This window comes from Lasioglossum baleicum, unplaced genomic scaffold, assembly GCF_051020765.1.
Source record: "Lasioglossum baleicum unplaced genomic scaffold, iyLasBale1 scaffold0034, whole genome shotgun sequence".
NCBI classification, from domain to species: domain Eukaryota; kingdom Metazoa; phylum Arthropoda; class Insecta; order Hymenoptera; family Halictidae; genus Lasioglossum; species Lasioglossum baleicum.
Genome location: NW_027469094.1, coordinates 50,437 through 62,846, shown reverse-complemented (window position 1 = coordinate 62,846; position 12,410 = coordinate 50,437). Strand labels below are relative to the sequence as shown.

The 12,410-nt window shown below is 39.3% G+C and overlaps 2 protein-coding genes across 2 annotated transcripts; one reads left to right on the top strand and one right to left on the bottom strand.

Moving 5' to 3' along the window:
* The first annotated feature begins 3,247 nt into the window (after positions 1-3,247).
* Positions 3,248-10,163, top strand: LOC143219509 (uncharacterized). The gene is made up of 2 exons (XM_076445452.1): positions 3,248-7,054; positions 7,374-10,163. Exons 1-2 carry the CDS (start codon positions 6,762-6,764, stop codon positions 7,507-7,509), a joined length of 429 nt encoding a protein of 142 aa, XP_076301567.1. The 5' UTR covers positions 3,248-6,761; the 3' UTR covers positions 7,510-10,163.
* LOC143219510 (uncharacterized) lies at positions 9,085-10,361 on the bottom strand. The gene is made up of 2 exons (XM_076445453.1): positions 9,759-10,361; positions 9,085-9,662 (listed from the first exon to the last, which is right to left on the bottom strand). The coding sequence occupies exons 1-2, from the start codon at positions 9,809-9,811 to the stop codon at positions 9,359-9,361; spliced, it is 357 nt and encodes a 118-aa protein (XP_076301568.1). The 5' UTR covers positions 9,812-10,361; the 3' UTR covers positions 9,085-9,358.
* Positions 10,362-12,410: the final 2,049 nt, after the last annotated feature.

Below are 12,410 nucleotides of genomic sequence, written 5' to 3'. Positions count from 1 at the left end.
CCTCATGGCTAAGGAGGTAGTGTATACCAGTTCGGGACGACACCGATCAGTCCCATCTCGGCCTCATGGCTAAGAAGGTAGTGTATACCAGTTCGGGACGACACCGATCAGTCCCATCTCGGCCTCATGGCTAAGAAGGTAGTGTATACCAGTTCGGGGACGACACCGGTGAGTCACATCTCGGCCTCATGGCTAAGTAGGTAGTTTATACCAGTTCGGGGACGACACCGGTGAGTCCCATCTCGGGCTCATGGCTAAGTAGGTACTGTATACCAGTTCGGGGACGACACCGGTGAGTCCCATCTCGGGCTCATGGCTAAGAAGGTAGTGTACACCAGTTCGGGGACGACACCGGTGAGTACCATCTCGACCTCATGGCTAAGAAGGTAGTGTATACCAGTTCGCGGACGACACCGATCAGTCCCATCTCGGCCTCATCGCTAAAAAGGTAGTGTATACCAGTTCGGGGACGACAACGGTGAGTCCCATCTCGAACTCAAGGCTAAGAAGGTACTGTATACCAGTTCCGGGACGACACCGGTGAGTCCCATCTCGGCCTCATGGCTGAGAAGGTAGTGTATACCAGTTCGCGGCCGACACCGATCAGTCCCATCTCGACCTCATGGCTAAGAAGGTAGTGTATACCAGTTCGGGGACGACACCGGTGAGTCCCATCTCGACCTCATGGCTAAGAAGGTAGTGTAAACCAGTTCGCGGACGACACCGATCAGTCCCATCTCGGCCTCATGGCTAAAAAGGTAGTGTATACCAGTTCGGGGACGAAACCGGTGAGACCCATCTCGACCTCAAGGCTAAGAAGGTACTGTATACCAGTTCCGGGACGACACCGGTGAGTCCCATCTCGGCCTCATGGCTGAGAAGGTAGTGTATACCAGTTCGCGGATGACACCGATCAGTCCCATCTCGACCTCATGGCTAAGAAGGTAGTGTATACCAGTTCGCGGACGACACCGATCAGACCCATCTCGGCCTCATGGCTAAGAAGGTAGTGTATACCAGTTCGGGGACGACACCGGTGAGTCCCATCTCGACCTCATGGCTAAGAAGGTAGTGTATACCAGTTTGGGGACGACACCGGTGAGTCCCATCTCGACCTCATGGCTAAGAAGGTAGTGTAAACCAGTTCGCGGACGACACCGATCAGTCCCATCTCGGCCTCATGGCTAAAAAGGTAGTGTATACCAGTTCGGGGACGACACCGGTGAGTCCCATCTCGACCTCAAGGCTAAGAAGGTACTGTATACCAGTTCCGGGACGACACCGGTGACTCCCATCTCGGGCTCATGGCTAAGTAGGTACTGTATACCAGTTCGGGGACGACACCGGTGAGTCCCATCTCGGGCTCATGGCTAAGAAGGTAGTGTACACCAGTTCGGGGACGACACCGGTGAGTCCCATCTCGACCTCATGGCTACGAATGTAGTGTATACCAGTTCGGGGACGACACCGGTGAGTCACATCTCGGCCTCATGGCTAAGTAGGTAGTGTATACCAGTTCGCGGACGACACCGATCAGTCCCATCTCGGCCTCATGGCTAAGAAGGTACTGTATACCAGTTCCGGGACGACACCGTTGAGTCCCATCTCGGCCTCATGGCTGAGAAGGTAGTGTATACCAGTTCGCGGACGACACCGATCAGTCCCATCTCGACCTCATGGCTAAGAAGGTAGTGTATACCAGTTCGGGGACGACACCGGTGAGTCCAATCTCGGCCTCATGGCTAAGAAGGTAGTGTATACCAGTACGGGACGACACCCATCAGTCCCATCTCGGCCTCATGGCTAAGAAGGTAGTGTATACCAGTTCGCGGACGACACCGATCAGTCCCATCTCGGCCTCATGGCTAAGAAGGTAGTGTATACCAGTTCGGGGACGACACCGGTGAGACCCATCTCGACCTCATGGCTAAGAAGGTAGTGTATACCAGTTTGGGGACGACACCGGTGAGTCCCATATCGGCCTCATGGCTAAGTAGGTAGTGTATACCAGTTCGGGGACGACACCGGTGAGTCCCATCTCGACCTCATGGCTAAGAAGGTAGTGTATACCAGTTCGGGGACGACACCGGTGAGTCCCATCTCGACCTCAAGGCTAAGAAGTTAGTGTATACCAGTTCGCGGACGACACCGATCAGTCCCATCTCGGCCTCATGGCTAAGAAGGTAGTGTATACCAGTTCGGGACGACACCGATCAGTCCCATCTCGGCCTCATGGCTAAGAAGGTAGTGTATACCAGTTCGGGGACGACACCGGTGAGTCACATCTCGGCCTCATGGCTAAGTAGGTAGTGTATACCAGTTCGGGGACGACACCGGTGAGTCCCATCTCGGGCTCATGGCTAAGTAGGTACTGTATACCAGTTCGGAGACGACACCGGTGAGTCCCATCTCGGGCTCATGGCTAAGAAGGTAGTGTACACCAGTTCGGGGACGACACCGGTGAGTACCATCTCGACCTCATGGCTAAGAAGGTAGTGTATACCAGTTCGCGGACGACACCGATCAGTCCCATCTCGGCCTCATCGCTAAAAAGGTAGTGTATACCAGTTCGGGGACGACAACGGTGAGTCCCATCTCGAACTCAAGGCTAAGAAGGTACTGTATACCAGTTCCGGGACGACACCGGTGAGTCCCATCTCGGCCTCATGGCTGAGAAGGTAGTGTATACCAGTTCGCGGCCGACACCGATCAGTCCCATCTCGACCTCATGGCTAAGAAGGTAGTGTATACCAGTTCGGGGACGACACCGGTGAGTCCCATCTCGACCTCATGGCTAAGAAGGTAGTGTAAACCAGTTCGCGGACGACACCGATCAGTCCCATCTCGGCCTCATGGCTAAAAAGGTAGTGTATACCAGTTCGGGGACGAAACCGGTGAGTCCCATCTCGACCTCAAGGCTAAGAAGGTACTGTATACCAGTTCCGGGACGACACCGGTGAGTCCCATCTCGGCCTCATGGCTGAGAAGGTAGTGTATACCAGTTCGCGGATGACACCGATCAGTCCCATCTCGACCTCATGGCTAAGAAGGTAGTGTATACCAGTTCGGGGACGACACCGGTGAGTCCAATCTCGGCCTCATGGCTAAGAAGGTAGTGTATACCAGTTCGGGACGACACCCATCAGTCCCATCTCGGCCTCATGGCTAAGTAGGTGGGAGGCGCTCAGTTGCCCACAATACGATTGCCCACATGCACATTGCGCACATATCTTTTGGACACAGCATGATTGGACACAAGTACAATCGGACACATCTCGATTGCGCACAAGGAGAATCGGACACATCTCGATTGCGCACAAGAAGAATCGGACACATCTCGATTGCGCACAAGAAGAATCGGACACATCTCGATTGCGCACAAATAGAATTGGATTCATCTTTATTGGGCACACATAAAATGTAAAATTGCACATACGCGAATCGTGCACAAATAGAATTGCTTACAGTAATTTTGAACGCAGATGGAAATGCGGCCGATGGCAGATGGAAATGATGGAAGTGCATATCTAGGTTTATGAATTCTTGTGAAGGATCTGCCAAATACACCTTGACGAATTAATTTTTGAAGTGTAGAAATGAATGGTTTTTGGTGTGTGCAATAAATTTTAGGTTATAATGTTTTTACTCATTAAGAGATAAAATTTGTGCAGGAAGAGTACATTAATTATATGTAGATATAACACGTGCCACGGAAAAATGAGTAGATTGTTCGATTTTTAATATTAATGTGATTGTGAATTAAAATATTGACAACGAAGAGCGAAGGACTGAAAAATTACACGAACGTATAGAATTGATTTCACAGCTCCCGAATAATTCTGTGTGAAAAAGATAATTTAGATAAGTATTTTTTGCCTATAAAATATTATCATTTTTCTGAGTTATGAATACGATACTTTGTGATTTTTTATATTTTTCTTTTACATGTGGTGTACGAAGCAGATCTACTAGCTGAACTATTTTAATTGGAACGCACGGTCATATCCTGATTATTGCAAGGATAATGTTCTCACGGTGAGTAATATGTAGCTTGTGATCTTGAAAACCATTATATTCTTAGATAGAAAGCATTAATAATTGAAGTTTATACGCGACATATATGATCGTGCTTTATACAATCTTTTTTAAACCAGTTAATCAGCGTGTAATGTCACAGCAGCGTTTAGAATGATAACTGTAAATGTATACTGAATTTCCCCAATCAGATGTACCTTCTTTGATATAGATACATAATCCCTTTTACTTGTCATTTTAACTACATAATATAATGTGAGAAGTAAACCTTGCGGTTGAGTTTTAATTCTTGTATTTTAAATTATCATAACCGCTCCGTAATTTGTGCGTGCCAATGTATGAAATAAGTAAAGGAAAGTAAGTAGATATAGAAAGTAAGAAAGCATGTATGTAATAATTAAAGGAAAGATTAAATAAGCAGTGCTGGGTAGAATTCAAATATATTTGTAGAATTATAATATGTAGATACGTACATAAGTTTCTATAACAATAAAAAATGGGAATATTGAAAACTCGACTCTTAACAGTTCTGTTTTTTTTTTCATTTATAAATAATTGTTTATAAAGTAAACAATCTGGTTCGTGGATTTCGAATGTGGTGTAAGCATTGGACTTTGTAAGTTTGACATACGTGGAATTGCAACCACGTTGTCATAATGTCGTGTTATCTGTGCTTGATCTGAAGTGCCAAATGTTTGTTAGGAATTCTTGTGATGGGTCTGTCGCATGTACCGGTACCAATTAATGTTTGAAGTGTAGAAATGAATGGTTTTTGGAGTGTGCAATAAATTTTAGGTTATAATGTTTTTACTCGATATATGGTTTCGATAGTAAATTTGTGCAGGAAGAGTACATTAATTATATGTAGATATAACACGTGCCACGGAAAAATGAGTAGATTGTTCGATTTTTAATATTAATGTGATTGTGAATTAAAATATTGACAACGAAGAGCGAAGGACTGAAAAATTACAGGAATGTATAGAATTGATTTCACAGCTCCCGAATAATTCTGTGTGAAAAAGATAATTTAGATAAGTATTTTTTGCCTATAAAATATAATCATTTTTCTGAGTAATGAATACGATACTTTGTGATTTTTTATATTTTTCTTTTACATGTGGTGTACGAAGCAGATCTACTAGCTGATCTATTTTAATTGGAACGCACGGTCAGATCCTGATTATTGCAAGGAAAATGTTCTCACGGTGAGTAATATGTAACTTGTGATCTTGAAAACCATCATATTCTTAGATAGGAAGCATTAATAATTGAAGTTTATACGCGACATATATGATCGTGCTTTATACAATCTGTTTTAAACCAGTTAGTCAGCGTGTAATGTCACAGCAGCGTTTAGAATGATAACTGTAAATGTATACTGAATTTCCCCAATCAGATGTACCTTCTTTGATATAGATATATAATCCCTTTTACTTGTCATTTTAACTACATAATATAATGTGAGAAGTAAACCTTGCGGTTGAGTTTTAATTCTTGTATTTTAAATTATCATAAACGCTCCGTAATTTGTGCGTGCCAATGTATGAAATAAGTAAAGGAAAGTAAGTAGATATAGAAAGTAAGAAAGCTTGCATGTAATAATTAATGGAAAGATTAAATAAGCAGTGCTGGGTAGAATTCAAATGTATTTGTAGAATTATAATATGTAGATACGTACATAAGTTTCTATAACAATAAAAAATGGGAATATAGTAATCTCAACTCTAAACAGTTCTGTTAAAATATATAAGTTTATGAAAGAAGAGTACATCAATTAAATGTAAATATAAGACATGCAACGGAATTCGTGGATTATTAAATTTTGAAATTAATGTGATTGCGAATTAAAATAGTGACAACGAAGAGCGAAGGACTGAAAAATTACACGAATATGTAGAATTGCTTTCACAGCTCCGGAATAATTCTGTGTGAAAAAGATAATTTAGATAAGTATTTTTTGCCTATAAAATATAATCATTTTTCTGAGTAATGAATACAATGCTTTGTGATTTTTTATATTTTTCTTTTACATGTGGTGTACGAAGCAGAATTACTAGCTGAACTATTTTAATTGGAACACACGGTCAGATCCTGATTATTGCAATGACAATGTTCTAACGGTAAAAAGCATTGATAATTTAACTTTCTATTCTTTGTATGTCTTGAAATATTCATAATATGAAGAATAAATAATAATTATCAGTAGATAAGAAACATTTTTTAATAAATTTTAGTGCAAATTTCATCCCGATATTTCTGATGGTTCAAGAGTTATAGTAAAATGTCAGGATCCAACCTGCTGTGTTCGGTCGTCGTATGCTGTGTATCGCGCGGTGCAGCATTCAAACAAATTTTTAACAACATTCTTTGTTAGAACTAATTTTACGGAAAGTTTCTATCTTTGTCAGCGATAATATCATCGACCATATTTTCATTTTTATGTTCTTCAGAATCATTTGTTTAGTCAGCGACCACCATTTGTTATTTCATCTGACGCACGCAACGCGTAGCTAACGAATATTACAATACAATATTGTTAGAATCAATTATATTCTAGGTAATGATCGTATTTTCATATTCATTCTATAAAATGTGTAATCGTAATTTTACCGTGTCGTCAATGTTTTACCAATTTTTTTACATATGTTGAATTATGGCTGTTTAAAATTCATTGTATTGCCGATAATATTTTGTTTCTCTCAAAGTAATCATACTGTTAATAGATGGAAAAAATCGCAGGTAAAGTGAAAGGTTCTTTTGTCTTTGTACACAACGATTACGTGTACAATAAAGATCATCGCAGTGAAAATATTTATCGTTGCAACACACGACGCACCACACGATGTTGTGGGGCTGTGATGGTTCTCAGCGATGGGACTATTACGCTATTAAAACCCCATAACCACCCTGGGCAAGAATATATTGCTACGCAGCATTTTATGATAGAGGAAATGATGAAGCTGAGTCGGGAGACATTGATCCCATTTAAACAAATATTTGATGATGTTTGTAGAAAGTATGTTTATGCTTACTTTTCTTATGTGTTTCTTTTATCAACTTTTTTTTATATTTTCTCCAAATATTTTGAACAAATATTTATCTATCTATCGATATGTGACACTCTTACAGATTTCAAAGATTTTTTAATATGTTGTAGAATTGATTTGGAATAGCAGATGTACACACGAAAGAACAACCATATGGAGTTAGTTTGTGTTAAATTTTTAGAGTGTGTGGGGGTTTTTAAAACATATTAAGAAATCACTGAAATTAATTGTTGACAGTGTCACATATATATAAATTCACTGAAATGTTATACAAATATTTATTTAAAGACATCCAGATGCTGCAGCTTACTGTTCATTTTCAAAATTAAGACCAACGTTGCACAGACAGAGAGCTAATTTCAAACCCACAATTCCGCAATCCTTAGAAATTTTGTATGATCAGATGAAAACTTATTTGTCGTGAACTAATTTCGAATAACAAAACATAGTATTTATTTATTACGATACAGATTTATTCGTTACTAATAAATAATTTTTCTCCAAATAATATCGTTACTCGTGATTCAGGAATAAATTCTTACATTATTCTTTGTACGATAATCAAAATAAAATTTGCCCAACATTGCCTATACACATCATATAATTATAGTATAACAAACTAAAATAACATACTTTGGTAATGTATATTATACTTACGGTATCCATGTATACAATGTGAATAATATAAAGTTGTGGAATTGGTGGTTTAGGAGGTAAAACCTTGAATAGAAATAAAATGCAAATTGTATAGAATTGAATAGAAATAAAATATAATATATGTATATACATCTTTTCCATTATTTCGTATTAAAAGAATATTTGTATCACATTATGTCCCCCTTCATATGAAACAACTTTCGGAAGAACATTTTTTAACATTTTCTGTTCCTTCTAAGAAATTAAAAGCAGTCCAACTATTATATAATTCGTTGATACATAATACATATATACATTCAGTATTATGTCTATACTACATATTATATGAATACCAGGTATTTCGTTTATCTCATCCATTTTAATGTCTTCATTACTTTTACAAATAACAAAATATACAAAACAATAGTTGTTTTCATTTTCATGTTTTTTTCCGTCAAGAAAATTTTTTTCAAGTTTTAAAGTTTATCGACGATTTTTTTTGTAACAGCGACACATTTTTAATAGTGTAGCTGATTTAAAAAAATGGATTTTAAACACGTATGTTGATCTTGAAATGACCAGACAATTCATAATAATTTGAAGGACTAATAAATTTAATATTTTCTTGTCTGACCAATATCTTTGTTATCTTACAAGAAGCGGTCCTTGCCTGTCCAAGTAGCGTAAGTTCAGGGTAATGAAATACCGTGCTGGAAGTAAGGATGCTACATCTGGTCAGCAGTCGCTCGAAAAATATTTGACTTGGAACATAATTAATAAAGTAAATCTCTATAGAAATATTTTCTTTGTCTTGAGAGTAATAGAGGTCATATCAAGTGTATTTCTTGATAGCCTCATTCAAATTATCATGAATTTTCGGCACAGAGGCATTCCAATATCAACACATTTATACTCATTTATTAGTGAAAAATCGTCGATTACTTCAAAAAGTTGAAAAAACACGAATCGCACAATTTGCTAATTCTTTTACAAGTTACTTCTCAGTGTAATAAACATTTGGATTTGCAAAAACAACAGCAATATTAGAGTAGACAAAATCCTAGAAATACCTTATATATTAATAATAATATACACTATACACACTTTAAACACTGACATAATGTTGTGTGTTTGTCTTATGTGTCTATACATACACATATATTATACAAGGTGTAACAGAATATGTGAGACCCACTTCAGAAACTGATTGTACGTCTAAAACAATGAAAAAAATTCATATAAACATATGCTTGATCTATCTTTGTTTACGAGATATAACGGATTTTGTAAAAAGAGCAAACTCTCTCTGTCCATAAACTGCACAGTAAACCGGTATATCTCATAAGCAAGAATTCACGCAAGCTTCAGACTACAATAAACTTCTCAACAAATTCGGCAAACACCAGGAGTCTTTCAGAGTGTAACCGGATCCATAACAAGACTTCTACAAGTTTTCTGGAAATTGGCAAGATAGTCATTTTCAATATCTTATGCACACACAGATGGAATTAGATAAGACAAAATTAAAACAGAAAAATCTCATCAAGACAGATAGACATACATTTATATGAATATTTCTCAATGTTTTTAAATATAGTACAATTACAGTTCCTGAGTTGATTCTCACATGTTCTCTGTTACACCCTACATATATACTTTACTTTCACTTGTATACTACTTACGGAGAAAATACCATCAGCATAGATACAGTGGGAGGTATCAAGAACGTTCAAAAGTGTGCCTGTAGTGAACAAAATGGCTACTTTACCCTCTTCATCCTTTATTACTATTTTAGTAATGTTATCCATGATAGAATGAGTCTCAATGCAGTCATTTATGGTGATTAAATTAGGCGCAACTTGTGGATAGCTTTTTTGTCTTTCTCGGAAAAGTACAGCTTTTATACTGTTATATGATAATATGCTTGCAGCAATAGGATACCTACACAAAAAAAGAATTTTATTTAGTTTTCTGATAATTTTTAAATCTATTTCATATAGTTCAAAGTTTCTTTCAAAAATATGGTACAATAATTACTGTCTACAGATGTCATCGAAGATTTTTTTAATGGGATCAATGTCTCCCGACATAGTTGAAGCATATCACTTTTCATTTTCTCCCGCTGGATTGTATGAAACAATTTAGAATGATTGTGGGATTTTAATAGCGTAATAGTCCCGTCGCTGAGAACCATCACAGCCCCACAACATCGTGTGGTGCGTCGTGTGTTGCAACGATAAATATTTTCACTGCGATGATCTTTATTGTACACGTAATCGTTGTGTACAAAGACAAAAGAACCTTTCACTTTACCTGCGATTTTTTCCATCTATTAACAGTATGATTACTTTGAGAGAAACAAAATATTATCGGCAATACAATGAATTTTAAACAGCCATAATTCAACATATGTAAAAAAATTGGTAAAACATTGACGACACGGTAAAATTACAATTACACATTTTATAGAATGAATATGAAAATACGATCATTACCTTGAATATAATTGATTCTAACAATATTGTATTGTAATATTCGTTAGCTACGCGTTGCGTGCGTCAGATGAAATAACAAATGGTGGTCGCTGACTAAACAAATGATTCTGAAGAACATAAAAATGAAAATATGGTCGATGATATTATCGCTGACACAGATAGAAACTTTCCGTAAAATTAGTTCTAACAAGGAATGTTGTTAAAAATTTGTTTGAATGCTGCACCGCGCGATACACAGCATACGACGACCGAACACAGCAGGTTGGATCCTGACATTTTACTATAACTCTTGAACCATCAGACCCAGACAACCAACTGCTCCGTTCTGCAGCTGTACTGCGCCGCAGCTATGTCGCGTTTTGGATCCCTGCTGCCGCGCCACTGCACGGAGAACGGGGCTCGATTTTGCCTCGCCGTAAGAGGGCAACACGGTCGCGCCAGGTCGCATTAATGTAGGACGTGCTATGTGGTAGATGTCGCTAAAGTAAATGTCTATTATACAAATGTGTAGCAGCAGCAGTCTTTCTTTTTACTGACAAAATTAATATTTTTATTTAAATTACATACTACATACTATCAGGTCGTTCGGAAAGTAATTTCGTTTATCGTGTAGGGATGGCAATGCTTCCGTTTGTCATTACTAGACTGCGAATCTTTCTGCAAAGTAGAAATTGACTACATCGATTGCAAGAAATAGAAATCAAATTGAATGTTATTTCTTCAGCAAAGGAGAAAACGAAATGACTTTCCGAACGAGCTAATACATTAACATATTACAATAGGAGAGCTGCATAAAGTCTAAATAAAATCAATCTCATCATTTTCATACAAAGAAACATTTACCAGTTACTTTTAAGGTTCGGTAGGTGTAGAGGGTTGAAACGTCTTCGTGCAAAAAAAATGTGTCGTAGAAGGGAAAAGAAACTTAATTTATAATTTTCGGCTCGAGCGCGTTTCCAGCTACCCGAGTGCATCGGGCTGCCCGGGAGTGTCTCGATCTCGTCGGGCGGGTTCGGAAAGAATCGGACAAGTTCGGGCGAGCGAGTTTTCGCGCTACTCGAGATTCAATTCTGCGTTCGCACGAACTTGTCCGCTTCTGTCTGACGTCTGAACGCGCTCGACGAAGGCGAGCCACTCTCGGGCCACCGGGCCACCCGATGGTGTGTCACGGATAGACTGCGGATCTTTCTGCAAAATAAAAATTTACTATATCGATTGCAAGAAATAGAAATCAAATTGAATTGAATTGTTACATCAGCAAAGGAGAAAACGAAATGACTTTCCGAACGAGCCAATACATTATAACATATTACAAGGAGAGCTGCATAAAGTCTAAATAAAATCAATCTCATCACTTTCATACAAAGAAACATTTACCAGTTACTTTTAAGGTTCGGTAGGTGTAGAGTGTTGAAATTTATAATTTTCGACTCGAGCGCGTTTCAAGCTACCCGAGTGCATCGGGCTGCCAAGGGGTTTCGAGCTGCCCGGGAGTGTCTCGATCTCGTCGGGCGGGTTCGGAAAGAATCGGACAAGTTCGGGCGAGCGAGTTTTCGCGCTACTCGAGATTCAATTCTGCGTTCGCACGAACTTGACCGCTTCTGTCTGACGTCTGAACGCGCTCGACGAAGTCGAGCCACTCTCGGGCCACCGGGCCACCTGATAGTGTGTCACGGATAGACTGCGTATCTTTATGCAAAATAAAAAATGTCAGCGTCGATTACAGGAAATAGAAACTAAATTGAATGTCATCTCTTCCCTTAATGATTTTAATAGAGGAGAAATCATATATTGACATCTTCAATTTAAAAAATTTTCCAACAACTATCAATTTCATCTACTCAAGTTTGCTATAAATGCATAAAGATCCGCAGTCTATTCGTGACATATCAAGCGGCCCGAGAGTGGCTCGACTTCGTCGAGTGATTTGAAAATTACAGTCAAAACGTGTTGGTCGAGGAAGTGTCGACTTCCAGCTCAATAGTAATGACCTGTCATAAATCTTCCTGTAGAGAACAGCCCCGGGAACGGCACTGAAAGAAATCGAGTCTACCGGGTTGGGTCTGCCTGGGTCTGCCTAGCCCGACCCCAGCCGCGCGCCCGTGGTCTGCCTAGCCCGACCCCAGCCGCGCGCCCGTAGTCTCAATGTGTTGACTTCGATGGCGCACGCTGCGTAGTATGTGTGACCGCTGTA

Bases quoted from the DNA above. Each gene is read 5' to 3' on its own strand.
- LOC143219510 (XM_076445453.1), bottom strand. From the start codon at position 9,811: ATGTCGGGAGACATTGATCCCATTAAAAAAATCTTCGATGACATCTGT. The intron at 9,663-9,758 runs GTAATTATTGTA...TTTTTTGTGTAG, and splicing joins TTCGATGACATCTGTAGACA to GTATCCTATTGCTGCAAGCA.
- LOC143219509 (XM_076445452.1), top strand. From the start codon at position 6,762: ATGGAAAAAATCGCAGGTAAAGTGAAAGGTTCTTTTGTCTTTGTACAC. The intron at 7,055-7,373 runs GTATGTTTATGC...ATTTATTTAAAG, and splicing joins TTTGATGATGTTTGTAGAAA to ACATCCAGATGCTGCAGCTT.